Source organism: Lasiosphaeria miniovina (genome assembly GCF_030549165.1).
Source record: "Lasiosphaeria miniovina strain SMH2392-1A chromosome Unknown B0T26scaffold_2, whole genome shotgun sequence".
Taxonomy (NCBI): domain Eukaryota; kingdom Fungi; phylum Ascomycota; class Sordariomycetes; order Sordariales; family Lasiosphaeriaceae; genus Lasiosphaeria; species Lasiosphaeria miniovina.
Window position 1 is genome coordinate 6,765,101 of NW_026848221.1, and position 27,599 is coordinate 6,792,699.

The 27,599-nt window shown below is 56.4% G+C and overlaps 8 protein-coding genes and 1 non-coding gene across 9 annotated transcripts; 4 read left to right on the top strand and 5 right to left on the bottom strand.

Annotated features, from left to right (window-relative positions):
• Positions 1 to 65: 65 nt before the first annotated feature.
• B0T26DRAFT_638388 (putative methyltransferase) lies at positions 66 to 881 on the bottom strand (the record flags this gene model as incomplete). The annotated part of the gene is made up of 2 exons (XM_060437027.1): positions 66 to 756; positions 808 to 881. The coding sequence occupies 2 exons, from the start codon at positions 879 to 881 to the stop codon at positions 66 to 68; spliced, it is 765 nt and encodes a 254-aa protein (XP_060301601.1).
• Positions 882 to 3,796: 2,915 nt separating this feature from the next.
• Positions 3,797 to 4,293, bottom strand: B0T26DRAFT_849369 (uncharacterized protein; the record flags this gene model as incomplete). Its single annotated transcript, XM_060447622.1, has 2 exons — positions 3,797 to 4,165; positions 4,196 to 4,293. Coding segments are annotated over 2 exons (306 nt in total), but the record flags the coding sequence as incomplete, so codon positions are not given.
• Positions 4,294 to 7,319: 3,026 nt separating this feature from the next.
• B0T26DRAFT_673227 (S-adenosyl-L-methionine-dependent methyltransferase) lies at positions 7,320 to 8,728 on the top strand (the record flags this gene model as incomplete). The annotated part of the gene is made up of 6 exons (XM_060439570.1): positions 7,320 to 7,427; positions 7,555 to 7,638; positions 7,696 to 7,842; positions 7,896 to 8,003; positions 8,089 to 8,624; positions 8,689 to 8,728. The coding sequence occupies 6 exons, from the start codon at positions 7,320 to 7,322 to the stop codon at positions 8,726 to 8,728; spliced, it is 1,023 nt and encodes a 340-aa protein (XP_060301603.1).
• Positions 8,729 to 8,790: 62 nt separating this feature from the next.
• Positions 8,791 to 11,183, bottom strand: B0T26DRAFT_849370 (peptidase S8/S53 domain-containing protein; the record flags this gene model as incomplete). Its single annotated transcript, XM_060447623.1, has 3 exons — positions 8,791 to 9,350; positions 9,405 to 10,905; positions 10,963 to 11,183. 3 exons carry the CDS (start codon positions 11,181 to 11,183, stop codon positions 8,910 to 8,912), a joined length of 2,163 nt encoding a protein of 720 aa, XP_060301604.1. The 3' UTR covers positions 8,791 to 8,909.
• Positions 11,184 to 12,581: 1,398 nt separating this feature from the next.
• Positions 12,582 to 14,015, bottom strand: B0T26DRAFT_637391 (zinc carboxypeptidase; the record flags this gene model as incomplete). The annotated part of the gene is made up of 3 exons (XM_060436921.1): positions 12,582 to 13,177; positions 13,261 to 13,623; positions 13,697 to 14,015. 3 exons carry the CDS (start codon positions 14,013 to 14,015, stop codon positions 12,582 to 12,584), a joined length of 1,278 nt encoding a protein of 425 aa, XP_060301605.1.
• Positions 14,016 to 15,363: 1,348 nt separating this feature from the next.
• B0T26DRAFT_t63 lies at positions 15,364 to 15,461 on the top strand. The gene has a single exon. It is a non-coding gene; the product is annotated as a tRNA-Glu (tRNA).
• Positions 15,462 to 18,458: 2,997 nt separating this feature from the next.
• On the top strand, positions 18,459 to 19,354 carry B0T26DRAFT_614475 (uncharacterized protein; the record flags this gene model as incomplete). The annotated part of the gene is made up of 2 exons (XM_060435960.1): positions 18,459 to 19,203; positions 19,299 to 19,354. Coding segments are annotated over 2 exons (801 nt in total), but the record flags the coding sequence as incomplete, so codon positions are not given.
• A 1,054-nt stretch (positions 19,355 to 20,408) lies between these two features.
• B0T26DRAFT_673231 (putative clathrin assembly protein AP47) lies at positions 20,409 to 21,876 on the bottom strand (the record flags this gene model as incomplete). Its single annotated transcript, XM_060439571.1, has 3 exons — positions 20,409 to 20,489; positions 20,549 to 21,646; positions 21,709 to 21,876. The coding sequence occupies 3 exons, from the start codon at positions 21,874 to 21,876 to the stop codon at positions 20,409 to 20,411; spliced, it is 1,347 nt and encodes a 448-aa protein (XP_060301607.1).
• A 3,345-nt stretch (positions 21,877 to 25,221) lies between these two features.
• On the top strand, positions 25,222 to 27,191 carry B0T26DRAFT_637278 (transcription factor Opi1-domain-containing protein; the record flags this gene model as incomplete). Its single annotated transcript, XM_060436911.1, has 2 exons — positions 25,222 to 25,849; positions 25,915 to 27,191. The coding sequence occupies 2 exons, from the start codon at positions 25,222 to 25,224 to the stop codon at positions 27,189 to 27,191; spliced, it is 1,905 nt and encodes a 634-aa protein (XP_060301608.1).
• Positions 27,192 to 27,599: the final 408 nt, after the last annotated feature.

The following is a 27,599-nucleotide window of genomic DNA, read 5'->3' on the forward strand; positions in this document are numbered from 1 at the left end:
TGTTTTTGGAAGTTTCAATTCCAGAGCATGACATCAATTAATAATGCAAACATCTTTTGTCTCTGTCAGATCTTGCGCAAAATGCCACCGTACCACACGCGCACGCCCACCCACTTCTTGGCCCGCAGCCCAAACAGGCGGTAATTGTCCTCGGTGACGCAGCGCTCCTCGAACGCCGACGCAACAGCCAGGCCGTGGCGGGCGGCCTCAGCCACGACGTCGGCGACCGAGTGGGCGTAGCTCTGCGGGCGGATCTTGTCGCCGGTCGCGGGGTCGACGAAGCCGGCCTGGCTGATGCGGCCCATGTCCGAGTGCATGTTTGTGAGCAGCAACAACCCGCCCGGCTTCAGCATGCCCGCCGCCGCCGCGAAGTACGCCGCCAGCGGCACGTGCTCCACCACCAGCGTCGACACGACCGCGTCGGCATTGCGCGGGGGAGACGATGCGCCTGCCGCTGCGTTCAGGACGTCGAACACCTGCAGCGTGACGCGGCTGGTCTCGTGCGTGGCGGTGTCTGCGCCGTCGAGCCGCTTGCGAGCGACGTCGAGCATCTTGGGGCTGAGGTCGAGGGCGATGACGTGGGAGTCAGGGATCTGCACGAGGCGCACCGTGTTGCGTCCCGTGCCGCAGCCGAGGTCGACCAGCGTCCACGGCTTGGGCGAGTCGATGGCGGCGACCAGCTTGGGCAGCAGAGCCTCAATCTCGGCCGAGTCGAGCGCCTGCAGGAAGTTGCCGTCCGTGTCGTACACCTTTGACCTGTTGACGGTTAATCATGAGAGACATAAAAGCTGGAAGGTGCAGGCATACCACATGTCGTAGGCTATTGTCGTGTCGAGGTATCTCACCCGGCTGTTTCCTTCTTCGCGTCGTGGAGAGGCCATCGTTTCTGTTTCGTATCGCAGAGATTCTTTGAATCGTTGCTGTCTGGGACGTGGGTGGGTGTGATCTGATCCGAGATCACAAACGTCGCAGACTAAGGAGGAGGAAGTTGAGTGGTCTTTTGTAAAGCGCGCCAAGGATGAGTCATTCTGATTCCCGATATAATAGTAGTTGATGTCGCAGCGCTTCACGGTCAAGTGGGCCAACAAAGTGGGCTAACATCAACAGCATCTCACCCAATTGCAAAATAAGTACAGAACTTGCTGTTGTGACCGCCGAATTTGGCAGGGCAGTGCCGCCATTTTTGGGGGCCTCGACAGTGCGGGACGCTGGGTCACAGCCAGGTACTTGGTACCTCACCGCGGGCTAACTTGTTGGAATGACGCGCTAATCAGCCACGGAGGGTCATCCACGAAGGTGGCTGTGGTGGCACAGGGCCACAGATTCTATATAAGTGGCCGTCGGCCACCTCCACCCTCTGTCTTCTAGATACACAGACGTCAACGAATCCATCACTTGAACCACCAGTTTTCGGCGTGCAGTTACGCCCTGTTGCTTCCAGTACCGGTACCTGGTGATTCCAACATAACTATTTCCACTTACTCAACTTACTCCACGTGGACCAAGCGGCCTATTATACACGCTTGACGTCATAATAACTTCGGTCGGACCTCGGTTAGTGTTGAAGGTAATTCCTTCCCGACAAAAAGGATGCTCTTGCCCCCCACCTCGAGCAGCATCCTTCGCGCTAAATCGCTAATAAAAAGGTCGGGCCCCGCCAGTTTTTCACCTAACAACATACTCTTCAGTAGACTGGCTGCCGCAATTACGACCGCACAACCCATCCCAATCGACTTAAAACCACGCCGGCATATCAACCACAGTGCCGAAGTAAGGGTCGAGATTGGCTGCGGTCGGTTGGCAGAAAGATCCGCTCCTTCTCCCCTATCAAAGGCTCTCGGTCATCAGCTAGATATAGAGAGATGCAGAACCAACCGCTTAGGACTACGCAGGGTCCCTCTCTACTAACTACTAGTTAGCCAGGACCGGGAGATAACGAGTTATGAGTTAGGTCGAGGGAAGAGGGCTTAGTTGCTTTGACTGGTCAGTCTACTACGTGTAGCCGCGCTAAGGAAGGAGACCCCTGAGACTCTCGATGCTCCTTAGCCACCCTAACTGCAGGCCTTAGCCAAAAGCCTGCACCGCACGCACCTTTGTAATTATTCTTTCCTCTCTTCTTTAATAGGGCAAGGTGGCGACGTATAGGGCGTAGTCGGTTGTGTGTGTACGCTGCGTTTCTTATTCGCCGAAGCAAGACTTAGAACAGGGATGCGGAAGGAAAAGGGGAGAAGTTGAAAATGAGCGAGCAGGTGAGGGTGCGGTGTATCTATGAAGATCTGGCGACTTGATCAATGAAGGGGCCGGTACCTACGCTCGCCGGTTGAGGTACAAGATAGTGGTCCGAGCGTGAGATCTGATTGGCTAACCTCGGTGAGTGTCGCGCAGGCAAAACAGAGCAATCAGAAAACGGCAGTCTCGACCACGGTATATATATTCTAATAGTGCTATTACGGCCGTGAAGATCTCGTCCGATAAGCTGGGCTGCGCCTCTAAGATACCGAAGGCCGCCCGTCTGATTTCTATGTCCTGGCCTTCTAGACGGGCTACTATAGCTATGAGGATCTTGTTAGATAAGTTTGTACGAGAGTGTAAGGAAAGAGCACCAACTAGCCAGGCCACTGCCCGTTGGCACAAGCCACTAAGCCACACTACGGCGCCACAACCCCACAAGCTTTCACAAGTATACGCAGGACTGAGCCTCTGAGCATGTATATAAATAATGGCCCTCGCCCCCTTCCTTTGCGAGGGCCAGGTTAAAATCTTGGCCTAATACCAGTCATTGCTCGCACTTCTTGTCACATTCATTGTGACCACCTTGATCGCTCAGTATCGGCGAAGCGTAAATTCGCGCTGGAGTTGCGGTATGAGCTGAGTGAAAGTCATAGTCGGAATGAACCGGAAGGCGAGACGGCCTCAATCGGCAAGTAGTAAGGAGTAGGGCTCGGAGAGAGATGCGCGGGTTTTGTCGGGGCACTGGAAAGAGGGGATAATAAGGGGTAGGTAGGACACGTCTAGCTTACGATATGAGGATGAGAGAGGCGTGGGCGATGAATTCAATGGGGGGGAGGAGAAGAGGCAGGGGCCAGAGTGAAGCAAAGAGGGAGGTAAGAAGTCGAGAGTATAAGAAAGGGGACGTCGGGGAGGGGGGCTCTATCGGCAAATCACAACCACTCACATGCCAAAAGGCACCCTGTCTTGTATAATATCATCCCGATGCCGTAATTATGACTCTCCATGGAAGAGACAACCATAAAGTCAGAAATGGCTAAGCATTCGCCAGTCTCGACGCTTCCTCACGACCAAGAGCATCAATACCAAGTGAACTCACGGCTAGGTTCCATATCCACAATCACAAGCAGTTTGAAACCTGAGCACAGAGTCAACTTTACGCTTACTACAACTCCCAAGTCCTAGCCCGGAAGGTTGCCCGCACGCCCTTGCTGTCTAGATCGGCAACAGCGACGAAGAAATCTTGCTTGCGGACCACGCCGTCGAGCCCCGTCTCGTACATGCTCTAGTCGAATCTGCGCACGACGGTCGAGAGCGCAAGGTAAAGTTCAGCCTGCGCCAAGCTGCAACAACCCGTTGGTTAGCTAGCTGCTGCAACGCCAGCGAACGACGGCAGAGACAGAGATGGGTGCCATACTTGGTTCGCGGGGCGGCGGCGGCGGCGGCGGCGGCGGCGGCGGCGGCGCACTCTTTCAGCGACAGCTCCTCGTTGCCGTCGAGGATGGGCTTGACCTAGGTCCTGACGCGCGACTGCCACTGGAGCAGGTGGCCGACGGACGGGTTGATGGCGAAGACGGCTGAGACGGGCAGTCTCTTCATCAGCGGCAGCGCCCAGGGGAATTGACGGCCCAGGGCGCCGCTCTCAAAGGCGCCGATGATGGTCTGCTTCTACAAGAGCTTGAAGTCGGGCTCGTCGAGGAACTTTAGGTCTCTGGCAAAGGCGTAGTCTCAGATGATGTACAACGTCAGGGCTATGAAAGCGGCGTTGATGCGCACGACCTCGGCGGTGCTAGCGAGAGCATGGAAGCGGGCGCAGAGCTTGTCAGCCTTGGCCAGGATCAGGGGCTCGAGTTGGGTGACGGACTGCACGGAGAAGAAGGGGTTGATAGCGCCACGGCGCAGGCGGTGCAGCTCGTGAGGCACTGTCGAGAACCCGCTCCCGTCTGCGCCGGCTAGGTTGGTCTACTAGCGGTACTTGTCAAGTCTCTGGTTGGAGGCGTACAGCTCGTCGTAAAAGTCGGGGTCTCGGATGTGCAGCTCGTACGGGTTGGTCCTGACAATGGGCCCTGCATGTATAGTTAAAAATAGGTTACCTGACTAGTCAGGAAGGGGTCAGCTGAACGGATGCCTCCGGCGGCGCCTGCCGCGGGCTGTCCTCGCTTCGCTCGAGGAATAGGTGGCTGGGCCATTTTACTCAGAAATTAGTAAGGACAACCTCGCTTTATGCCATGACCCGTAGCCGAAGGTTGACTGGCTCAAGGGTAACTATATAACTATATCAAAAGTAAATAACACGGCGTGATTATTACAGGATAAATAGTATAGTATTGAGGCTGTCGTCTGAACCCGTAAAAAGAGTGGGGCGGGGCACGGGTAATCGCGCGGCGATGCCGCGGGCGCCTCTTTAGGACTCGGCTGGGCGCAGCGCCCGGCGCAGTTGAAGCTGCATTGTACCGACCATCTGAAGATGCAAAGAGACATGCTCAAATTTATCAATTTGTGACCTCGGCCAGAGAATGCCTCCAGTCAGAGCAGAACCAAGCAGACCCAAGCAGTCCAGACAGTCCAGACGCACCAGACGCACCAAAATGCAAAGGTAGGTTGTGAGCACGATTAAGATGAGGGCTCAATTGTGTAGCGTTTCCGACAAAAGCAAGTCCTCACAGAAGCACAGACGGGTATTACAGTGGCACTGCAGGTTGCTGCTACTATAATCCACAGAGCCGAGTCTGAACAGTAGGGCTGTATTACTTGCGTGAGGAATCCCGGATCCCTCACCCCATCGCGAACACGATGATTCTACCTAGAAATACTACCTACGGCCTTGTATGCTGGCGTCTTATATGTCTATAAAAGCTGCCGGGGTAAGCCTAAGTTGCGGAAATCACAAGACATTAGGCAGAACGGATAGCGACAAAATCACGAGAATTAATGGATTTCCCCTATTACTTTAAACCATACTCCCTAGATAAAGACGGTTATTATTACTTTTTTCTTTTCATGCTGTAATATTCTAATGATCAAGAGGCCGGAAAGACAGCGTTGGTAGTGGTGGGGTTGACTAACGTTGATTCGGGCTTCTCTACATAGCCTCCACCGCCGGTTGACTCCTCGCATTGGCCCCCCGTAGGTGAATCCATCGGCCAAAACCACCATGAACCGTCTAGGGGATGTAGGTCGTCCTGCTAATAGTTGACGTTGGCCAGGCTGGGCGATGGCGAGTAGTTGAATACGTGAAGCCTATCTTTCCCCTCTACGAAATAACGGAAGACGTTTCCTCGACTTAATATATCTAGCCGGATAGTCCGTAGCTGCTCGCTTTTTGAAGGGTGATCGTCACCTAGATCACGGAATGCGGTAGGCTATTCGTGAAAAGGTAGGTAAATTGATGATCGAGGGAGGAAGCTCGGGAGCACTGCCCTGCTGAGGACCTTAATGTGGTCCTTTGGTGGGGCAGACGCGGTCTAACCGCGTCAGGGTAAGCCCCGCTTCCCTATGTACCTATGTACTTAAATTACACGTGCCGGTCATATGACCTTGTCTTGGCGCTCCCTCACTCAATCAGGCATCACTTTTGGTGATGTATAGGTTGAAGGTTCCCACCTAGCGGGACTGGTATTTGGGCTTGTCTGGTAGCTCACGGAGCTCCCATATACGTTTCATAGTGTAAGGCTTGCGGATTTTATCCCCCGTCGTAGTATAGAAATAGCCTTCAGGCACGATATTAGATATCGTCCAAAATAGCCCTTAACGTATTACCCGCAATAGGTCGTGGTATCAGCAAGCAGGTAGTTCTTCCCCTAACTTTAGAGCTTGAGCTTGAAAAACTACGGGAAGGAAACCAGTTACCAAATAGTCACTGCCCCCATCAGGATTGGGATTGGATTGGAAAGAACGGATGGACGAACAGATTCTCGTTAAATCGGCCTTCTACTGCCTTCTCAACCTTCTTTTCATTTTCTCTTTTTCTTCCTCATGCCAATGACATCATAATAAAATCGTACAAATCCATCTCCTCATCCCAGCCCGCTACTTTCCTTATCCTAGCCCGTCTGCTCTCCTCATCCCAGCCCGTCTGCTCTCCTTATCCCAGCCCGCTGCTCTCCTTATCCTAGCCCGCTGTACTTTTATCTGGATTGACTGACTCGTTGAATAGACTATGATGCACAAAATTTTCGGCATTCGTTGGCGCTGGGCCGCCCCCCGCCAGCCTCTCCTCCCCATCACAAAACCCCCAGGCAGTAAACCCACGCCCACCACCATCGACACCAGCACCAGGGGCCCGCCAACCACGACTGGCACCTCGCAGAACCCCAGCCCGTCCGCCACCCCACCAGACCCGGCGACAAATACCACACCATCTTCCCTCAATGACAACTCCGACGACCATGACTCCGAAGGGGGGATGGGTCTGTGGGCTGCGAGGTCTATGCCAGTGGTTGGGGAACCTTCCTGCTGGTCTTACTATAAGCTTGGTGCATCTCCTCAATCTTCTACATAAAGGCCCCCCTCTTGACCACGTCCTAGTAAAACTCGTTCTAGAGCGTCAGGGCGGCGAACTTGGGGCCGCGGGTGGTCGACGCTGGCCCTTGGGGGCCATTTTGCTTCCCTTTGCTTAACCGAGGTTTCCGACGCTTTTTCTCATCGATCTACCCTGAATGGCGTGCGAGCTGGTGTAACGAGCAGTGCAGAGCAGCTAGTGTGAATACGCAAAGAAAGACGCAGGGCGGGGGCCGGGCCGCCATGGTGTGGCCCCGCTCGTCTTGATTTGCCAATTAATTCCTGATATTCCCGTCCCGGTCTGCGGGCTGTTACCGTGGGGTATGTCGGCGGCAGCAAAAGCGGGCAGCTGCTACACCGAGGCTTGCTAGCTAGGTAGGCATCCGCATTAAAGAAGACTTCCCAGCGGCGCACCCGCCCCTGGCTGGCTGATGTTCTAGACCTCGACATCTTTGTCCCCTTGCTGTCTTTGTTTCAACAACCTGGTCTGCTGACGAAGGTAGGGTACCAGGGTGCCTAGGCAGGCAATTAATAATTGTTAGTTGCTACCATCTTTTACTTTGACTGTCTCGGGCAGCACTCGACGTGCCATGGCCAAATCGCCCAAAGCACCCTCACCACCCGCGGGCGGGGCGAGCACACACGTCTCGCCCGGGTCCGCTCCCGCCGATGAGGCGAACGTGCTCGTGGAAGCAGAGGTGAGCTCGGATGGGCCCAGCTACCATTTTTGGTTGCGTAAAAGGGGGGGGGGGGGGGGGGGGGAATAGAAAGAAAATAATTACCCAATAATTGTTAGGTATTGACCATTGATTGCTATGAATTTAGGACGCAGCCCCTGACGATGACGATTCCGGGTCCGACTACTCGAGCATTGGCGGCTCCTCGGCGACAACCAGTGTCGCGTCGTCCGTATTCAACTACTAGTACGACAACGGTCGTCGCTACCACGCGTACCGCGCGGGCCAGTACCTCCTGCCCAACGACGAAACCGAGCAGGAGCGCCTCGACCTCACCCACCACGTCTTCTGTCTGCTGCTGAACGGCGCCCTATGCGTCACCCAGCTCGAGAAGCCGCAGAACATTCTCGACATTGGCACTGGCACGGGCATCTGGGTGCGTGATGCATTCCCGCCCCTTGAAGCCAGTGAACTGATCCAATGTTGCAGGCCATCGACATCAGCGACTTGCACCCCTCAGCGACTTGCACCCCTCAGCGACTTGCACCCCTCAGCGACCGTGATAAGCACCAACCTGAGCCCGATCCAGACGCCATGGTGAGCCAGACCACCGCAGCGCCGAGGCTTGATAATTAGTTGATTCTCATCCCTGTCTTCTGCTAGGGTGCCGCCCAACGTGCAGTTCCAGGTCGACGACGCGACGCCAGAGTGGATGTTTCCCCCGGACCACTTCGATTTTATTCACGCGCGCACGCTCGGCGGGGCCATTCGGGACTGGCCGGCGCTGCTCAGCTCGTGCTTCGAGCACTGCCGGCCGGGCGGGCACGTCGAGCTGGTCGAGGGGCGGCCTGACTTTTGGTGCGACGACGGGTCGCTGACCGACATGGCCACGGCTAAGTGGCTAGCCGAGTTCCGGCGGCTGGCGGCGTCGCTCGACTTTGACATTGCGCCCAAGCTGCCCGCGCTGCTGGCCGGCGCCGGCTTTGTCGACGTAACCACCACCCAGCGCGTCGTGCCCCTCGGCACGTCCCCCAAGGACGCCCATCTCAAAGAGGTCGGCCGGTGGTTCCGGACGCAGTTCATCGACATGGCGCTCGAGGCCTACTCGCTCGCCCTCTTCACGCGCGCCGGCGGCTGGGCCAACATCGAGTTCCAAGTCCTTCTGGCCAAGGTGCGCGAGGAGCTCAAGACCAACAAGATCCACCTGTACACGTACACGTAAGTCTCTCCTGGACGTTGGCTACCGTAACAGCAATTTCTGATGTGACGCCATGTGCCACAGCGCGTTTGTGACGGGGAGAAAGCCAGAGGCGTCGAGTTAGATGTCAGCAGAGCACATCATGTGTTTGTTGCCAGATATTTGTTGCTAGATTCTCATTCACTACCTTAGCCTAGTCTAGTTAGTGGACGTGTCCATAATTTCATGATTAATGATGAACAGTTGCCAGTCTCATCCAGACCCCCTTGACAGCTCACCCTTAGTTGTTATTGAACCAAGTATACTCAGTAGTAAACCTTCCAAGCCAGTGCAAACGTCTGCCCGTCTAAGCCGACATTGTGGGCGCGCACGATGACGGCCACATCACCGGCGCCGACAGCCTCCCAGACGGCCTGCTCGACATTGTTGACGCGGTCGAACGGCTCATCGCCGTGCGACAGCGCCGGGGTGGCGGCCTCGTCGGCGTCGCGCTGCGCCGTCGTCTTGGCCGGGAAGCTCTGCGCGCCCTTATTGCCGTGCCGCTCCGTCGCTCCGTCGGCCGCCACCACGATCAGGTCGAGGTCGTTCTGCAGCGACGCCCCCGCCGGGTCCGTCCACACGAGCGTCACCTTGAGCGTCGCCGGGCCCGGCCCCTTGACTGGAATCGCGAACTGGAACTCGTCAAACGTGTCGAGGGCCTCGCCGGCCACTTCGTCCCGGAACCCCGCGGTGCCGTCGGCCGTGACCTTGGTCCCGTCGGCGGCGGCAGCAGCGGCGGCGGCGGCAGCATCAGGGATGACGACGCTGTTGGCCACGTCGATGCGCCCCCAGCCGCTCGAGTCGTTGGGGCTCTTGCCAGCCTCGGACGGGTTGTACTGGCCGGGGAGCTCGACGGCGCCGTTGATGAGCAGGGCCTTGATCAGCGCAGCACTCGGGCTGGGCGTGCCGTTCTTGACCAGCGTCTCGCGCAGCACGGCCACGCAGCCGGCGGCCAGCGGCGTGGCCATGGACGTGCCGCCCTCGAACATGAACTTGGCGTCCTTGCTGACGCCCCAGTCCTGCGTGTCGACCACGCCCGGCATCGAGCTGCGCGTGGATAGAATGCACGTGCCCGGCGCCACCACGTCGGGCTTGACGCGGCCCTCGACCGTCGGGCCGCGCGACGAAAAGGCCGCCATGCCCTCGGCGCGGTTCGCCACGTTGTCCGTCGACAGCGGCTTGCTGCCGAACCCCCACATGGAGTAGATGCGCTTCTGCTCGGGCCGCAGCGACTCGGACGCGCCCACCGAGATGCAGTTCTTGGCCGCCGCCTCCGACATGACCTGCTTCGCGTCGACCCGGCCGTCGCGGTCGCCGTCCTGCCCGTCGTTGCCAGCGGCGAAGAGGATCACCATGTCGCGGTGCGTGGCCACGAACTCGTCAATCTCGGTCGAGCTGTCGTCGTACGGGATCTGCTCCCACGGGTCGGGCGCCGCGCCCCAGCTGCTGGTGTGGATGCGGGCGCCGTGGTCGACGTACGGTTGCGCAAACAGCTTCTTGAGGTCGGGCGGGATGCCGCCCAGGGCGCCGCGCGCGTCGAGCAGCGACTGCATGACCAGGGTCGCCTTGGGCGCCGTGCCCTGGATGCGCCCGCCCATGGCCGCCGACGTGCTGTCGCCGAGCACCGACCCGCACACGTGCGTGCCGTGCCCGTCGGGGTCCGACGACGTGGCCGGCACCATGGTGCCGTTGCGCTTGCGCGTCTCCTTGCGCCCTAGCGCGTACAGCGCCTTGACGCGCACGCGTGACCCGTCTTTGAAGGAGTCGGGCACCTTGGCCGCGTCGAGCGAGCCCTTGTCGAAGCCCGTGTCGGACACGCACACGATTTGGCCCTCGCCCTCGTACTGCGTGCCGTTGGCGGGGTGCACCGCGCGGTGCGCGTTGAGAATGCCGCGCGCCACGTTGTTGTGCAGCTTGACGGGGTGAACTTCGCGGATGCTCTTGACCGCGTCCAGGGCGGCCACGTCGGCCAGGTACCGGCGCTGCACGGCAATGCGCGCCTTGTGGTCCTCGGCGGCGAGGAACTCCTCGTCGAGGCGTGCCGCCGCCGCAAGGGCGCTGGTCAGCTCGGCAGTCACGGTGACGCCGGCGTGGAACTGGACGTCGACCGTCACCAGGCGCGAGGTGGGAGCCGGGGTCGGCAAGAGGGCCTGTGGCGGCGAGGCCGGGTTTGCCGTCTCCTTGAGGCGCGCGTCAATGACAAAGTGCGGTTGGTAGACGTTGGCATACGTGATGAAGGGTAATGCACGGATATCGGAGAGGCTCTGCCGGTGTTTCACATTGATTAGTTCTGCAAACGAAAACATTCAGGGGCAACACACCTCGGGCGTGTATTTGCAGAGATACGTGTCGTCCGACACCTTCTCCTGGATGACGGCCTGCTTCTCGACAAGAACCCGCTTTACATCCTTGGTTAGGGGACCATTGGTCTGGATCAGAATGTAGTCCGAGTCCTGTGCAGTCTCCTGGACAAGACCGAAGGCTTGGAGAGCTGGCGCCTCGGGGTCGAGGGAGTTGCCGTTGATGGTGATGATGGCCATGGCGGCGAGGTTTCAGGGGGACTATGGCCGCTGGTAAATCCGTTGCAGTGCGGTTTCGAGATAGAAGGAGTTGAAGTAAAGGCTCGGCTGGTTTAAATGGGCCGAACGCTGTGGGAACGTAATTAGTAGGGGCTGACTGAGAGCATCCTGGGTCACGTTTATACACCTGTGGTTTAGGTTAATCAAGTACCAACACAAAGCCAAGAGACCTCGAATAGGTCAGCTAGCTTGCGGCAAAGCACATAGTCCTGGTGCCACTTTTCAGCCCTCTCTGAATGTTGGTGGGATGCCAATAAATGCGGCGTCTAATATGTACCGGGATGGGTCGAGATCCCCTCACCTTCCAACACCTTTCCCTTGGCGTATCCCTCTTTGCCCATTGATGGGGGTGTGAATCGCTTGGCTCGCTCAGCCCTATGGGCCGAACGGCTGCCTGAACGCCAATCGCCAAGTATATTGCCAAGCTAACCAGAGCCTGGCGGATTCGTCGCTCCTCAGATTGGCCAGTTTGCAGTGCCTGGATTTCTGGTTGTGCCCATGCAACACATGACGATGTGTGATTCGAAGTGTAATCCGATCGCTCACGTCTGCCGTGCCTTGGCCTAGCTCAGATGCGAGCGCCACATGGCGAAAAGGGCATCTAGCGCGAGGGATTTGCTCCAGTGACCGAGACAAGGCTCCTGTGCAGCTGAACGTCCAGTCAATCATGAACGCCCTTGTTATCTTGGCGGCGAGGTCTAGACCAGAGGGGCCGACGACCAACTCTTGGCAAAGAGGGGTGGTGGTGTGAAGGGCAACCTCTGCTTCTCTAAATGGGTAAGGAATGTCTAGTTTAGGTTGTTTGTTGGTCATCAATGCGTAGGCGGGTATTCGGATTTGCTGGGCGGCAGGAGGGGAATGTTTGAATTGACCGCCAGATCGCGATGACTGTGTCACTCGGGGAGGGCGGTGACCATCTGTCGGATATCCGAGTGCGATTTTGGCCGAGGTGGGGGAGGGGGATGGCATGAAAGCCTGCGACAATATTGACAAGTGAATATGAGGTCAGGGCGTCAGGTTTGTCTCGTTCAGTTTGGGTGAAAGCGGGTGGCGTGTTTCGGCTGTCTGAATACCTATCATTGCATGTACTTTCTTTCTTAGCTTTTTCTCATCATGTCCTTTCTTTCTTAGCTTTTTCTCATCATGATGTCCTTATTAATGGTTTCATTCCCCCCATTGATAATGAACGGAGCTGAGTGCACACGCAAATGACGGGTGGAATAAAAGGACTTGAAAAGGCCTCCAGTCACCAAGGGGAACTGTTTGTGACCATAAATGAATTTAGGCGCCATTCAGGGGACTTCATGGAAGAGGGAAGTTACGTCTTGATATTTCCACGTGTGTCTAGTCCTTCCTCGTTCACATAGTAGTCAGAAGATACTTCATGCCCTCCCACTGCTCAATGGCCGACGGCAGGATCTGTGAGGCCGCCAGCACAAAGCCGCCGCTACCCGACCCCGTCGGCCTCAGCTCGATCGTCCACGCCAGCTCGGCCAGGCCGACGTCGGTCACATAGTCCACACTGGCCCCTGTTGTAGCATACAGGGTCGAGCACGACGGGCCATAAGTGAAGCGCGTGCCGTACGACAGGGCGATGCGCGCAGCCAGGCCCGAGGCCAGGGTCGTCTGGCGGGCGTGGTTGGACGCCCTCAGCGCGCAGTTGTAGCCATAGGGCAGCAGGATGTACTGCCCGTAGCTGTGCCAGTCGATAAACAGCTTGATGCCCTTGCTGGCCTTGAGCTGGGACGTCAGTGCCACGAGGCCCTTGTTCTCGGGCGTGTCGCCCGCCGCCAGCCCCTTGTACGTCTCGTCGCACGGGTTAGTTGAGGCACCATTGGTCAGCTCCCACTTCCACGGCCAGTTGCGGTTGACGTCGGTGCCCACGCACGACGACGTTGACCTTGTCTGCCGGTTCTTGCGCCACAGCCGGTCGTTAGTCTGCGTGTACACGAAGCCTGGGCAAGTAAAGATGAATGTCAGCCAACATTATTCATGAACTCCGCAAGTCTAGCTGAAACGCAGAGAACTGGGAACATACCGTCCGGGTTGACAAACGGCAGAATGTAGAAGTCGTATTTGTCCAAGATGGTCTTGGCAGTCGTGTCGGTGGTGTTGCCGTACTGCGTGAGCAGGCTGTACGTAATGTACTCGACCACCTTGGCCGAGATCCATTCACGAGCATGGACGGTGCCGTGGAAGTAGACGGCGGGCTTGGAACCCTTGCCGCCGCTGCCCCAGAGGTGGATACCGAAGAGGGAGCGGCCCTGGAACGACGTACCGGCCGTGATGAGCTCCGAGTTGGCCGGGAACGCCGCCTCCAGGTCGCTGAAGAACTTGACGTGGTCCGCGTACGCGTGGTACGCGTTGAACCACGTCAGGCTGGGGATGGCCTGGGCCGTGACTGTGTGTGTATTTGTGAGCTGGGTTGTTAGAGTGCGAAGGGAGGCCAATAACTAAGCTGGGCAAGTGCATACCGTCGTACGTGCCAAACTTGCCCTCAGCGGCAATATCTGCTCCCAGATCCTTGTGCAGCACCTCAGTCTCGAGCCCGAGGGCCTCAAAGGCGGCAATCTCCTCGGGTGGGATGGCCACGTCGAGGTGCACGCTTGTGTCGAGGTTGAAGGGCACGGCGGCGAGGGGCGCCAGCTTGGCCTTGATCAGAGCGGCATCGTGATGCGTCGCGATGCGGAAGGCCCGGTACCCGCTGTACGTGATCTTCTTCTCAAGCTTTGGCACCGAGACACCCAAGGCGAGGGTAGCCAAGAGCCCGATGACGGCTGACGAGAGCTTCATGTCTCGGTGAGTTTCCTGTTGGGCTGTGGCGAGGGCAGTGTCGACATGCTCAGAGTCATGTCCAGCATGGCGGGCAAGACTCTTATATATTTGAGGTGGTCCGTCTTCAGTGATACTACGTTCTGATGGTCTCACTCGTCTCACTCGGGGGATTGTATTGGTAGTTGGTTTGCCGACATGCAGCCAACCATGCCAGCTCTGCCTCTTTCCATTTACGCAGACGTATCTGGTCATGATGCAGTCGCAGCCTGAGATTCACTCGTCTGGTGTCATGCTAATTAGTACCTTGGGCTGAACGGATGCGGGAGGTGGCATTGGCGTTGGCCGATGCCATCACGACATGGCGCGCGATGAGACCGCAGGTGAGCAGCAAGATGGACGCCAAGGCGCGCAGCCACCCCCAGGCTGTGTCCAACTGCCGCACCGGGGGCTTGGCCCTAGGCCCATCCCGCTACGCAGGGCTGGGCGTGGGATGGCGACCCTCTCGCCCTCGTTTCACCTTCCCGAAGCAGGCACTGGCCGACGCGCCCAGACCTCGTCTATACTCGCACGCCATCGAGTCCCCAAAGCCCCTCAGACTTCTAAAACACCTCAAGCGTTCGTCGACGCTGCCCCTGGATATTTTCTAGTGCAAGGTCCAAACCTGTATCTGTTCGCCCTGTTGTTCCTGCGTCATATATATCATGCCAAGGTCTGCCGCTATCCCGCGTCAGGAACTCGGGGGGCGCTTTGATCACGGTTCAGACAGGTAGGGAGCTAAACAGGTATGCGCATTCTGGTAAGCTTGGCACTCGCTTTGTCCCCAATCTCGATGTCTTATCTTGAAGCTAGTACCTTTCAGTGCTCATGTCATATTGATTAGTGTTGGTTTTGCTCTTATTGCGTCAGACTTGGCCGGCGTGAGGTAGAAAGAGCAAGCTCGGTCGAATGCGGTCGCTCTTTTCTGTTTTTTTCTTTTTTTTGAGGGTAATGTGAGATGTCTTTATCGGACATTGGCGAGCAGCTGGACGGCGGAGCGGGAGAAATCACAACAAAATGTTCACTCACGTTGCTCGGTGCTGGCCGGGTTCCGTGGAGGTGGAGAGCAGACCGAGGAACGTCTTCGGCAAACGAGAAGAGAAACCCTTAATTAAAGTGTGGCTTTCGCCAAGTAAACTTTCTGCTCACCTCGGCTGCGGCGTGAGAATTTAAGCTCTCTTGGGTTCGGATTGAATTTAATTTTGAGCCCTAACGTGTCACAAGGCAGGAAGGAGCAAACGGCCAACGGCAAGTAGCGCCTTCCGCCAGAACTCTTCCTTGCTCTGAAGTCATGATCTGAAACCTGAGGCCAGACGTTCAACAAACCGAATCCCATATAGTGTAGTGGTTTAGCATTCCAGATTTTCACTTCTGTGCACAGTGATGAACATCTTTCTGGGGACCCGGGTTCGAATCCCGGTGTGGGAAAGCACATTCTTTTCTTTTTTTTTCATCCTTGCAGAAGATGATCCGTGTGACCAAATACCTGTTTAATTGCGGTATCTAGGCACGTCCTTTCTCTCCTTCTTTCTCTTTTGCTCTTCTTTATCCTCATCCTATTTATGTACATTTACTCGCCAATTGGGGCTGTCACAGCGATGCTCCATGGATACCGTACGGCGCGCATCGGGGTGACGTATCACAGGTGGCACCTTGCACACTGGCACGGTGCAGTCCGAGTGAGGGGTGCCAGTCGTTAACGTAGTGCATCACATGCCCGAATCGGACATTGTGTTTGCCTGGCGACGGACCGCCGACTGGCTCCTAGAACCATCACCCTGGACGGCCACCTGATAAAAAGAGGCCTTGGGTTGGGCATCGGGCGTCGAGGCCGGGTGTGCATGCATGCCACATGGCCACCCCGCCTGCAACGAGCAAACACTCGCCAGTGGTCTCGCATCCTTCTGGCGGCTTGCCTCGGCCTCTGCTGTCTTTTACTCAATGCCCCGCGGGCCCGCCTCGAAACCGCCTACAGTGTTGCTTGCTGTCGACACTGAGGGCAGCAAGAGGAGGTTGGAAATGGGGACACTCGTCACTGTCAGTCCCGGTTCGGTACTACGAGAGACCCTTGGAAGAGACGGGGGAGCGTCTTCGTCGACAAGGCCTTGCTTGCGCTTGCAGGGAAGCCCGTCTTCTGCTGAAGAGACTTATAAGAGGACACGCGGGTGCTATTTAAATCGCCTTCCTCTCGTTCCGTCTGCGACAGATTATTCTGAGCACTTCTTCTTTTCACCTTGCTTCTCCATTCAATGGCCTTCGTGTTGCACAAGGAAAAAGAAAGCCGAAGGCGCGAGGAGCGCGCGTTCAGAGCCAGATGGCCCAGCCTTGGCACCTCTGCGATTCGACTGACGGGCCTCCTTTACCACTCGGCCGACCTAAAAGTACCGCAAGCTCTCATCCGCTCTTCGTCCATCACTCCTATGGGCCCCGTCGCATGCCCCTCCGTCCGCCCGACCGGCACCCAGTGCCGAGCCAAGCCGTTGCAATCCAGACCATGTTCCCAATGGTTGCTTACTCCAGTCTCTTGACGACCCTTGACCGCCATTCTACTTGATCGCGTTTGGCTTTGGCTCGAGTTTTCGCGAGATAATAAAATGGCGTTTCCCGCTCCCACGAATCATGAATGCGTGTTATTTCTGGCTTCCTTGCTTCAGTTCAGCTAACAGACAGAGAGGAGAAGAGAGAAAAAAAAGATCGACTCTCAAGCCAAGGTATGCCTGTCTTGTGTTGAAGTGTCCTGCACCTTCACCTTCTTCGTGCTAAACAAAGCAAAGACTCCCGACGCTAGGTCCCGCGTCTCTCGGCTCCTCGCGACCACTAGCATCACATCGAAGTTCCGTTCCAGTTGCCTCAACGAGACAGGCCTTGGCTAGTCTGCTGAGACTGAGAGTAAAATCGAATGCAAACGATCCGAGAACTAGCTGCACGGCGCTTGTTTGGTGCAGATTTACCGGTGGCTTTGCAGGTTTTCTCTCATATCCATGCCGCTTCCCGATTTTGGGCTACCAGCCTACATCCTACGTACCAAGGTCATCGGTAACAGGTCGCGTCGGGCTTCCCGTAGCCTTGTTTCACGACATGTCGCGCTCCCCTCGCAACAGCTGCCATTGACTGGGGCTGGCTTTGGTCTTCCGAGCACTTTCTCCCACACCAAGTCACGCTAAGTCACAGCAAAGTGAACAATTCTAGTTGGTCGGCATCTCGAACCGCCCATTCGTTCCGCTGGCAGTGGGCTTCAGATTGGGGTGCAGCGCTCTAGATCATTCGACAAAAATAATAACCTGAAAACTGACAGTGGTACAACACCCAGGGCAGAGCCAGGTCTGATTGGGGGCCATAACTAGCACCCGAGTCTTGGTTGTGACTCGCTCGTGCCGGCGACATATCCCAGCTCTGGATCAGCAACTTCTTGGGCGATCGAGCTTAACGAAGCTCGCAACGGGCCTTCCACTACCCTTTGTGGCCTCGGTCAGCCAGAATCCCAATCATGGGCTTGCCGACTGCGCTCATCCCTCCCCCCTCCCCCATCTTTATTCTACCAGTCCGATTCGGGTAGCTTGGCTGCGATCCGTCCAACCATCGTTAAACACATTTGATATCCCGGGATCTTGTCACTTGGGAAACAGAGACCACAAGACCTACCACTCCAGGTTTCCCAGGCCAGTCCGGAAAAAGATGCCAAGATTCCTGAAACTCCCGAGGTCGGAATCCCGTCACATGAATCCCGTCTCTAATTTGCTCACTTCGGCATTATTCTTCAAGAGTATCGGGATGACGCCGATCTGGGGTATGGCGCATTTGCGTTAAAGAGGGGGGGTCTGGGGGATGGGGGAAGAGTAGAGCCACATGGCTAAAATACAGCTCTATCATTGCTCAAGGAACTTCCTCCGCGGGTCTAACCTCCCGGGGGACCTCAGAGCAAAGTGGCGGTTGGGCATCGCCGAAAGGTGCCATTCCCTCGGGTCCTCAGGCTCGACGGTCAACGAGTTATAATGGCCGGGCTCATCTCTGCCATCTCTGTCATTTCTGACAGATCTGAGCACCATAGCCCCAACAGTAAAGCCAACTCTTCCACACCGAGCTAAAGTCTCCCTACTTCTACTCGATACAACCCGAGCCCGCAGGGTCCCCTCACGCGTGAGTTTCAGACTCACACCCATCTCAACTCTGATTGCACACACAACATGTTTACTTCGTAATTATACTTGGCACAAGCTGCTAACAGTGAGACAGGTGTCTTGAATCATGTTCCATGTGAGCGCCCAAGTCGGCAGCGGACGGGCCCGTGGGCACGGGACCCCCAGCAAAACCTCCAAGGGTAGTAACAGCAAGGACTCGAGAGTCTCTAGCAGCTCCAAGCCCGGTTCCTCGACAAAACACGGCCCGGCTGTAGCTCACGTCCCGGCGGCCTCTGCGGCAGGAGAGGAGCCGCTGAGCTTCCTGTTCGTAGTGAACGAGTTCGTCGCCAACTTTGAGCCGCTCCCGGGCCAGGTCGCCCCGGCCACGGATCAGTGGGGCAACATGGTGCCGCCCGTGAACGCGGCGTCGTACGAGAGCGAGGAAGTCGGAATCGTGTTCCGCTACTGCCAGGGCCTCGTGACCCCCGCGGCCGGCTACCGCTGGTACCGGCCGCGCATGGGCGAGCCCGGCAGCATTGCGCGCTACGACGCCGCTAACAACTTCGAGGGCTACCTGGTGGCGTACAAGACGCAGAGCGTGTTCGCGTGCTCGGCGCACCTGCCCATCGTGGTGTCGAACGGCGACTCGTCGCTGGGCGCGTCGTTCATCCGCCGCGGGTGCGCCTGCGACCACGCCTACGATGTTGAGAGCAGCACCAACACGTCCTACACGGCGTGGAACCTGCTGCACTTCAGCAGCAGCCCCGACATGGCCGGCGTGTCGCTGGCCATGACGGACGGCACGGGCGCGCCCTTTGTCCCCGCCAGGGACCCCAGCTGGATCCCCACGCTCGTCCCGCGCGTCTTCGAGAACACACGCGACGACCAGGGCATCCCCCGCTCCCGCGGCCTCGCCGGTGAGATGCCCCTCGTCATCGCCCTGATGGCCTTTCACGGCAGACGCAACCACGCCAGCGACGTCTTTAGCAACCAGTTCTGGCACTACAACCAGTGGCGCGGACCCAACAGCACACCCAGATGTAGGTACACCCGTTTCAGTATTTCTGAAGAGCAAAATCAAACCTCCCTTCTTTCTCCTTGAGTATAATTAATCAGGTGTAACACTAAAGCTACTTGCCTACCACAGACCCCCTTTCCGAGAACAACCCGCGGGGCTTCGTCGTCAGCGTCTGCCTGGATATCACCATCCCTCCCAACTACACTACTGACACGCTCATGGCCGACCCCGGTGCGCAGATGATTGATGCGCTGGAGTGGAGCAGCATCCTCGTCAGGGGTTGACTAGCCAAACCAACAACTTGGAGCGGTTTCCCTCATGAGAGACAAGATTCTCTTTGTCTTATCTTCACGTTTCTTGTCCCGTCTTCTCTTCTCTTCTCCGCCCCGTCTTCGGTTACTGCTATTTCCAGTTATGATACGTTCTCCTTTGTCTATTTAGTCGTGCTGTCTTTTGATTTTTGAAACTACCCCCGTGAGTTGCGTTTCATCTTTGCTTTCCGTCTTCTTTTTCTCTTTCTATGCGGCCTACCACTCTCCAGCCTTGGTTCTCTAGCCTTTTATAGCTTCTGAGTGTCCATCCTATCCGTTGGGTAGTCTCATGTGGTTGGGAACAAGGGTTGTGAAGACCATTTCACATTGCTGTGGCCTCGGTTTCTCCCTTGTTTAAGTGTCCGGGTTGTTTACTTCCCAACCTTATCTCTGGGCAAGGCATGACACTGCCACATGTGCTTAGAAACAGCCCAGGATTGATCATTTGTGTCTTTTTCTTCTATCACCTTCAGTTCTACTATGTTCCTCGCCTTTGATAGCCTCGATTCTGGGCCATCTCGTCCCAAGTGTCCGATCCTATTGACGCGGGAAGAGCTTTTGCCTGACCCGAGCTAAAGCCCACTTTTAACACATTATCTTATATTTTCCTTTGCATCAGCTTAAAGGCTCGCCCTAGCGGCATAGCAGCGTACAACCAATCTAGATGAATTTGGGCTTGCCTAGAGGGAGAGGGGGTGCTATCACGGCACCCCCTTGTCTGCCAATCTCCCTAGTCTTTCTGGTCTAACAAAGTCAGATCGCATCTAGCCGCATCATGCACCTTACGCCATGTGAGACCTTTTTGCCCAAAACCTTCAATCACCGCTTGACAGTCATCCTTCGTTCAACATATTGGGGCTTGCGAGTTCTCGTATTTTCACGAATACACCACGAGCTCCCTTCGCTTGGAAACATCCTGTCCTGCAGGCTATACTGCATCCGGTAATCTAACAGCGATATCACCAGATTGTGTAATGTACCTCACCCAAGGTAGAGAAGGGTATTGTAGCTGTGATACAGGTCAGTAAATTTGTCACGGCGAGTCAGTGTAGATAGCAAACGACAAACCTTTGGCTCTGTAATCTTCAGATACCGCACCTGAATTCCGCTCGTTGTGAAATAAGGTATCTCAAACTTGACCTGGATTGGCCGCTTCGCCCCCTTGCCTGGGGTACCAACACCACCCATGCTGCCACCAAAGCCGCCCGTCATGCCGCCGCCGTGCTCGTCATCGCCCCGGACACTCGGCAGGCCCAGTTCAGCACGCATGAGGAACTCCTTGCTTCCTCCAAACTGCTTGATCTTCCAAACGATGGCGCTCTGCTCTGGGGCGTAGTGCACAGAGCCAACATTGGTGCGGAAACGCGGAGTGTCGGCATCATCGGGGACGGGAACAATAATCTCGACATTGTTGGCCGTGCTGCGACGCTTGAACTGGGCCCTGGCCTTGAGCATGTATTCGATGCGGGAACCGCTGTGCGACTCGACGACACACTCGACCCAGATGAGCGGCTTGACCTGTGTATTGAGACGGTACGACATGAGCTCGAACTCGCCGTCTGGTGGAATAAAACTGATGGTCCGGTCGTTTTCGAAGCGCGACAGGCGCACGCACTGGTGAAACTTGACGTCCTCCATCTCGATCGCCTTGCCGCGCGTTGTCCGCCCCGTTGTCTCGAACATGACTTTGTCGTTTAGACCCAGGCGTAGTTCGGGCATGCCGGAGAGGTAGCACTTCATTTTTATGGCACCCAGAATCTCGGACCGTAGCACGTTGCCATTGGCTGACACGAGGAGATTGAGCGACTCGACCACGTCGAGAAAAACTTCGTTCTTGCGGTAGCGGATGCCCTCGGAACGCCAAGACACGGCATTCGTAACAGCAATGGGTGGCCGCGCCTGGATCTCGAGCTTGTGGGACTCCTGCGTGATGTACTCTTGCAAGATCTTGGATTCCGTCGTCTGGGGATAGCCAAAGTCCATCATCTCGTCAAGAAGTTCGTAAATGACAACGAAGTTGTCGCGGATCGATTCCTCCTCGAGCGCTTTGAAGTACTCAGTGAACACCTCGACAACCTTGTGCAGAAAGAGGAGAATCTCGGCGGCATTTGTGTTTCGTTTCGTGAGGGCGAGAAGGTAGAGATTGTTGTGTCTAATGTAGAGATACTGCGGAAACATAGTCAGCAAACAATGCTTATCACGTCGAGTGGGTGGTTGTGCGCTCGTACATTGATGCCCTCGTGGGAGAAGCATGGGGGAACGGCCGAGGACTCCTCTTCGGCTTCGCTCAAGAGGACAGGAAACTTCTCGACGGCCGACATGGGGATGTCTCCGCGATAGTTTCGGGCAAGGAGGGTCTTGCCCTTGAGGTCGAGGAAGAAGACGGCGGATGCCATGGCGAGCGATGGATGCTGAGCTAGCGACGGATCCGAGGTGATCGGGGGAGGTCAAATGCCGCCGGGCTTTGGATGCGGGAGAGCGAAGAGTCGACAAGCGAGATTCGGGAAGCTACTGGTTGGATCGAAGGTCAAGGATCAAGGATCGGAAAGTTAAGGCCGACGTGTCGAGGGTCGTCGTGGAGAGGGCGCGGCGCAAACGCCAGAAGCGAAATACTCTGAGGAGCTATGTCATGCCTTTAGGAATCTCGATCTATCAGTAGGCGCGGGTCAATTGCGCCGCAGAAGTTGTGACTTCCAAATTCGAGGAATGCCCCCTAAAACGCGGTGCACATTAACCTCACCGCACTGATGATGGCGATGTGGTTACAAAAGCACGGACCGCATTCTCGCGGGGGACCTGCCGCCTTGCAGCGCGCTCGCATCTCCTTAATTATGGGGCCCGATTGTCCATTTTCAGGCTCGGCCACCTGGCAAGGCCACCGTTGATGCCGGACAATGGCCAAACGTCTCTCCGAGTTCTGATGGGTTACCCAGGCGCTAGCTGTGGGGCACAAAAAAAATCCATTTTTGTATTTGTAGGCAATAAATTTTGGCGCTCTCTGCCTCTTTTCTTTTCTCTCCAACGCGCCCATTAGACAGTGCAGTACATCATACACACAACAGGGGCCGGCTTTCTGTCGGTATCCGATCCGTGTTCGGTTGATGATTCTAGCGATTTCGTGGCGCGGAGAGAAAGGGATTTTTTCCTACGACACCATAAGAGCTGGCCAAAGTATTGTCAATATGACAACTAAATTACTTGGGCGGCGTCAGAGGAGTCGGACATTCTGCCACATTTGAACAGGCCTGCTGCTGCCCATGCCTTGTCCTGTTTCTTGCTTGCAATTTTTGAAGTCATTTTTGGAGTTTCATCTATTCACTCCTTGCAGCCCGTGTTTTTACAGCTCCTCTCTTGAAAACAGCCTGTCTTGAAAACAGGAACGACAGTCAGTCTGCTATGTAATGAACTTTCGTGGAAAACACCTTGGGAGTCCGTTGAGATCAGTTAAACCGAAGCTGCAAAGAGTCAATGCCGTGCATGTCGCAACATCGTCGAAAGGCCACGGGACCAATTATGGAATCCTGTGCCAAACGCGCGCATCGCCACCAAGTTGGGATTATTTCAACCAAACTTTGCTCAACCGCCCGCGACGACTGCTGCGGAGAGGCATTTTGTACTCCGTTATGAACCTTGACCGACGCAGAAACGTTGATCCGCAATCTACCGAGGATAAAACTCGTCTCCCGTCAATCGTGGGGTGTGTAGGCGTGCCTGGGTAGACCTCATGGTCCCCCCCAAGTCTTGGCGCAGCCTCACTGATCGTGAATGGGTGTGAAACTGAACTGGTTCGAGTGGCCAGCCGGCTCCTGAGCTTCGACCGGTCCCAGGACAAAGGAAAACCAGACACTCCTATCAGATGCTTCGGCTGCATTTGTCCTCACAACAAAGCGCGAACAAATCAGCATCTGTTGTCAGGTGGAAACGGGCACAGATGCGATCCACCCGTCTTCTTTTTTTAACATGTGAAGGTGGGTCGAGGGACGACGATAGCCATTGAAGTGTTAGCATAAGCCGAGAGCGGGCGGATAAGCCCCAACAGCTCATCACGCACTGACATGTGCTGGAGGCTGGCGCTGTCCTCCCGTCTGGCACACTCCCACGCTCCGGGACCTTTCTCGATTCGTACATGCGGCAAAAGAAGATGTTTAAATTGATACCATACGCTGCCGCATATGAGCAGCTGATACTCATGCAGGTTTTGGCGTGATGATAATGATGTTAACCGTGTTTGGCAAGCCGTCATGATTGTGGCATATCGGCCAAGCGTGCAGATGGGGGCCCCGCATTGAAGAAATCGGTGGGTTGCTCGTGCCGGGGGCTCCCAGTTGATCTCACCTGCAACGTTCAAATCCAAACCTTCAGTCTTCACAAGCACAGATGAACCCGGCCAAGGAGAAGCACGGGCGCCTTCTTCTATGGGTTATGCTTTATTTCACACGATAGGCATTACTGGAAATGGATTTCTAAATACTCAAGGTTATCTTGCCGGGCTCCGTACGTACTTAAGGTTGTTTGACCACTTGTCGAATTTCATCGTCCACTTCTGAGGCGATCCTGCCTCCCCACGCTGATTAAGCTACGTGATGAATCTACCTTACCTTACTGGGGATTCCATATCTGGCATGTTGTCTGCACGTAGTTGCGGATCTATTACCAAGTATAGGGTGCTCAATCAGTGACTTGGCGAGGACCCCACGCTGTATTCGTAGCTAAATCTGTAGGCTAGCATTTAACGACGGAGCCATAGAAGGAGGGCACAGAAGCCGGGAGCCTGTGAAGCCTCGGACCCTGCGCGGTTGGGAGAGCGCCTGACCTCAATGTGACATCCCGAAGCAGCGGTTAGGCGGGGCGTCCGCCATGCCATCCATCCACCTGTCCCTCCATGGCTGGGAGCCTGGGACGGACTTCACAAGATTTTTGGGTGACCCCAAATGCCCTGCCGCTGATGCTGATGCTGCTGGCGCGGCCAGGCCCCCCTCTTTGCTCCCACTCTTGCCACTCACAGGGCAGGCCTTTCCTAACTGAGTCTTCCTTCTGACGGGAGGTGCGTCGCTTCCAGCCCTGGGTGTCTCGGGGGCCAAACTGGTCAAGGCTCCGGCATCCCGTCACCCCCGTCAAGCCCTGCATCGCTAGGTTCTGTGTCGCCCCCCCTCCCCAAAAGGAAGACAGCGTCCTCGCAACGCGCCCGCTTCCTCCAACCCGCCAACCACACAATACCTTACGGAGCGCCGTTGACGGATATCCTGTTGCAACGATCGAATGCAAACGATCCGACATCCGATTGAACGATCAAGCAGCTGATTCACACCAAGACCCAAGGCGGCCTTAGCCTATATACGTTTCGTGCTAGACGTGCTGTCGGGCCCGCGCGAGCGCTAGATGACGGAGACGCGGCTCGAAAGGTAGCGCCCAGCCAGCAAGACTACCGGTAATGAAGGCGTCCGCCTCGCAAGCCGCTCCGCTGGTTTTTGGCCTCACCCGGCATTAACACGGCGACGGATAACTTGGAGAGTAGAGCCAAGCGGGAAGCCGTGGAGATGGAGCAACAGAGTCAGACTCACATGCTGGCCCACCCGCGAACGCCGCAAGAACAAGCACACCCCCAGGAACTCCAGACACGGGCAAGGGCACAGGCACAGGCACAGGCACAGGCACAGGCACAGGCACAGGCACAGGCGCAGGCACAGGCAGAGGCAGAGGCACGGGCACAGCAGCAGGATGGGAAGAGTCTGGGATTGCACATGGTCGGCGTCGCTTCGCCTTCGGATTCGTCAGGCGATGATGCATCCGAACATGCAGCCGGCTCTATAGCGTCTGTCACTACGAACCGAAGCTCGATCCAGACCCAGCTGAGGCCCTCGGTTCTCGACAGCCCCGCAAACCTCCAGCTCAGAGCCTCGCCGCTCCCAGTCACACTACACCACTCGTCGTCGCTCTCGCCGCCGCCCCGTTCTGTCTCCCACGACTCCGTCTCGCTCGTATTTCCCGACGCACCCGCCGCCGAGCTCCCCCCGATCCAACTTCAGCACGACAAGACGGCGCTGGGCTCGCACCAGACCACCCTGCCGTCACTCTCGTCCGTCACCGGCGGCCAGTCCCAGCGCTTCCCGCCCTTGCAACCGTCGCCGGAGCCATTGCACGCCGCTCCCGCCGCTCCCCTTCAACCCGTCCGGCACTGGCCAAGTTTGAATCCCTTCACCGCCTATTACTCGCCGAGCTATGCTCAGCCCGCCGAAACTCCCCAACGCATGGACCCCGAACACTATGCGACGCCGCCCGGCCGAAACTATGATCGGCGAGCGGGCAGCGTGAGTCTGGATGACCCCGACGTCCGCCTAGCCGCCGAGGCGCTTGGTGAACTGAGAGCAGGTAAGCTGCATTGTGTCCATTTGCAAGACGTCAACCGCCTCAGGCAGGCGCTGACTAGTCTCCAGACTTTACCTCGACGACGCCCAACCGCAACAACTCTCAGGCCCCAACTCCCACCCCTTCCATGTTCAATGTGGCCTCTCCGCCGCCTCAAGACATGGCCCACGAACAAGCTCCCCCGGAGCCTCTCTTGTATCTGATCACTACTTCCCAGAACATCCTGACGAGCGCCACCACTGCATACAACCGCGGCAAGAACATTGACCCGAGAGTCAAGTTGGGAGCCGAGACTTTGGAGGGTTATCTTGGACCTGTCGCCAAGGCAGTAAGCACCGTCGGGCGGAAGACAGGTGTCGACAGCAGTGTCAGGTGGATCCTCGGTGGCGGGAGGAGACGCCCCAGGAGGCCGTGCCCGTCAGATACGGAATCCGGCGATGTTGGAAAGAAAAAGCGCCGCAAGGCCGAGTTGGGCGAGAAGGAAATTGAGGATCTCAATAGACTCTCGGTTTCGGATCTCTCGTACTCTCCGTACAGCAAGGAGCGACGGCTGTCGGAAAGCACCATTGATACTCTTCCTGCATACGATGACTACCGATCCCCGGCTTACACCGAGATGGCTGAGCGAGACGGCCAGGGTGGCAACGACTCGCCATGGCCCCGAAAGATAATGATATCTGCTTCAGGTCTTGGAGTTGCCATGAAGACGGAGAGCTTGCGCAGCTTGAAATTCTGTCTCGATAGGTTACGCAACGCCAATAGATACGTTGCAATTTCTCTGGCCGAGCTTCAGAAAACAATGGATCAGTACGACGCAGCGGCTAGAGGCACAGAGCATGGCCAGAACGCGGGGGCGGGTGCCTCGCAGCCGATACAAGGTGGGAATCGCCACGAGCTGGTGGAGCGCATGGACGCCCTGAGGATCACAATCTCGCAGGCGATCCATCAAATTGTGAACCTGATTTCAAACTACACCAGCGACTCTCTGCCGGCCAACGCAAGGGACCTTGTCCGCGAGCATCTTGTGACGCTCCCTGCCCGCTTCGCCGTTGCCATGGGCCAGACTCCCAGCAGGCAGGTCCAGAGTGACAACGACCCCGCATCACTATCGCGAGAAGCTGCCAACAAAGCGCTGGTTCTTGCGAGGGAGGGACTCGGCATGATGACCCAGATCAGCGACATCCTCAACCGGACGATTGACAGCGCCGAGTCGTGGTGCAATACGCTGTACAAGCAAAACAATAGCCCGGTGGACTCGTCAATGAGCGACGCCAACCGACAGATGCCCTTGCCGCACACCCTAGCAGCCGCTGCCGCCGCCGAAGATGTCCATATGGTGGGCTAGAGGTACAGAAATAGTAAGGTTGAAGCGAGATGAAAGAAAGTCGAATTGCGGGCGGCAAAAAATAGACATGGGGTTGCGCGCGGACGGAAGCCTCGGACGGAAGCCTCGGACGAAAGAAAAGTAAAAAAAAAATAAAAAATTGAAACGACATGAGCTTGGCATTAGAGATCAGAGTTACGCCGCTCCAACTCCGCTACACCGACATCAAGTCACTTTCCTTGTATCCAGATGGCGGGCAATATGTTCGGCTTTTTTCTTTTTTCCTTTGTGGTTTTCCTTTTTCCTTTTATTCAGAAACTCACGTCCCCCCTTGATTCTATTTCTTTGAACAATTTTGGCGTATATACACGTTTACAGTGCGAGGTTGCGGGTTTACCATCTAGCGTGGGCTGGGAGTAGGAGATTGGA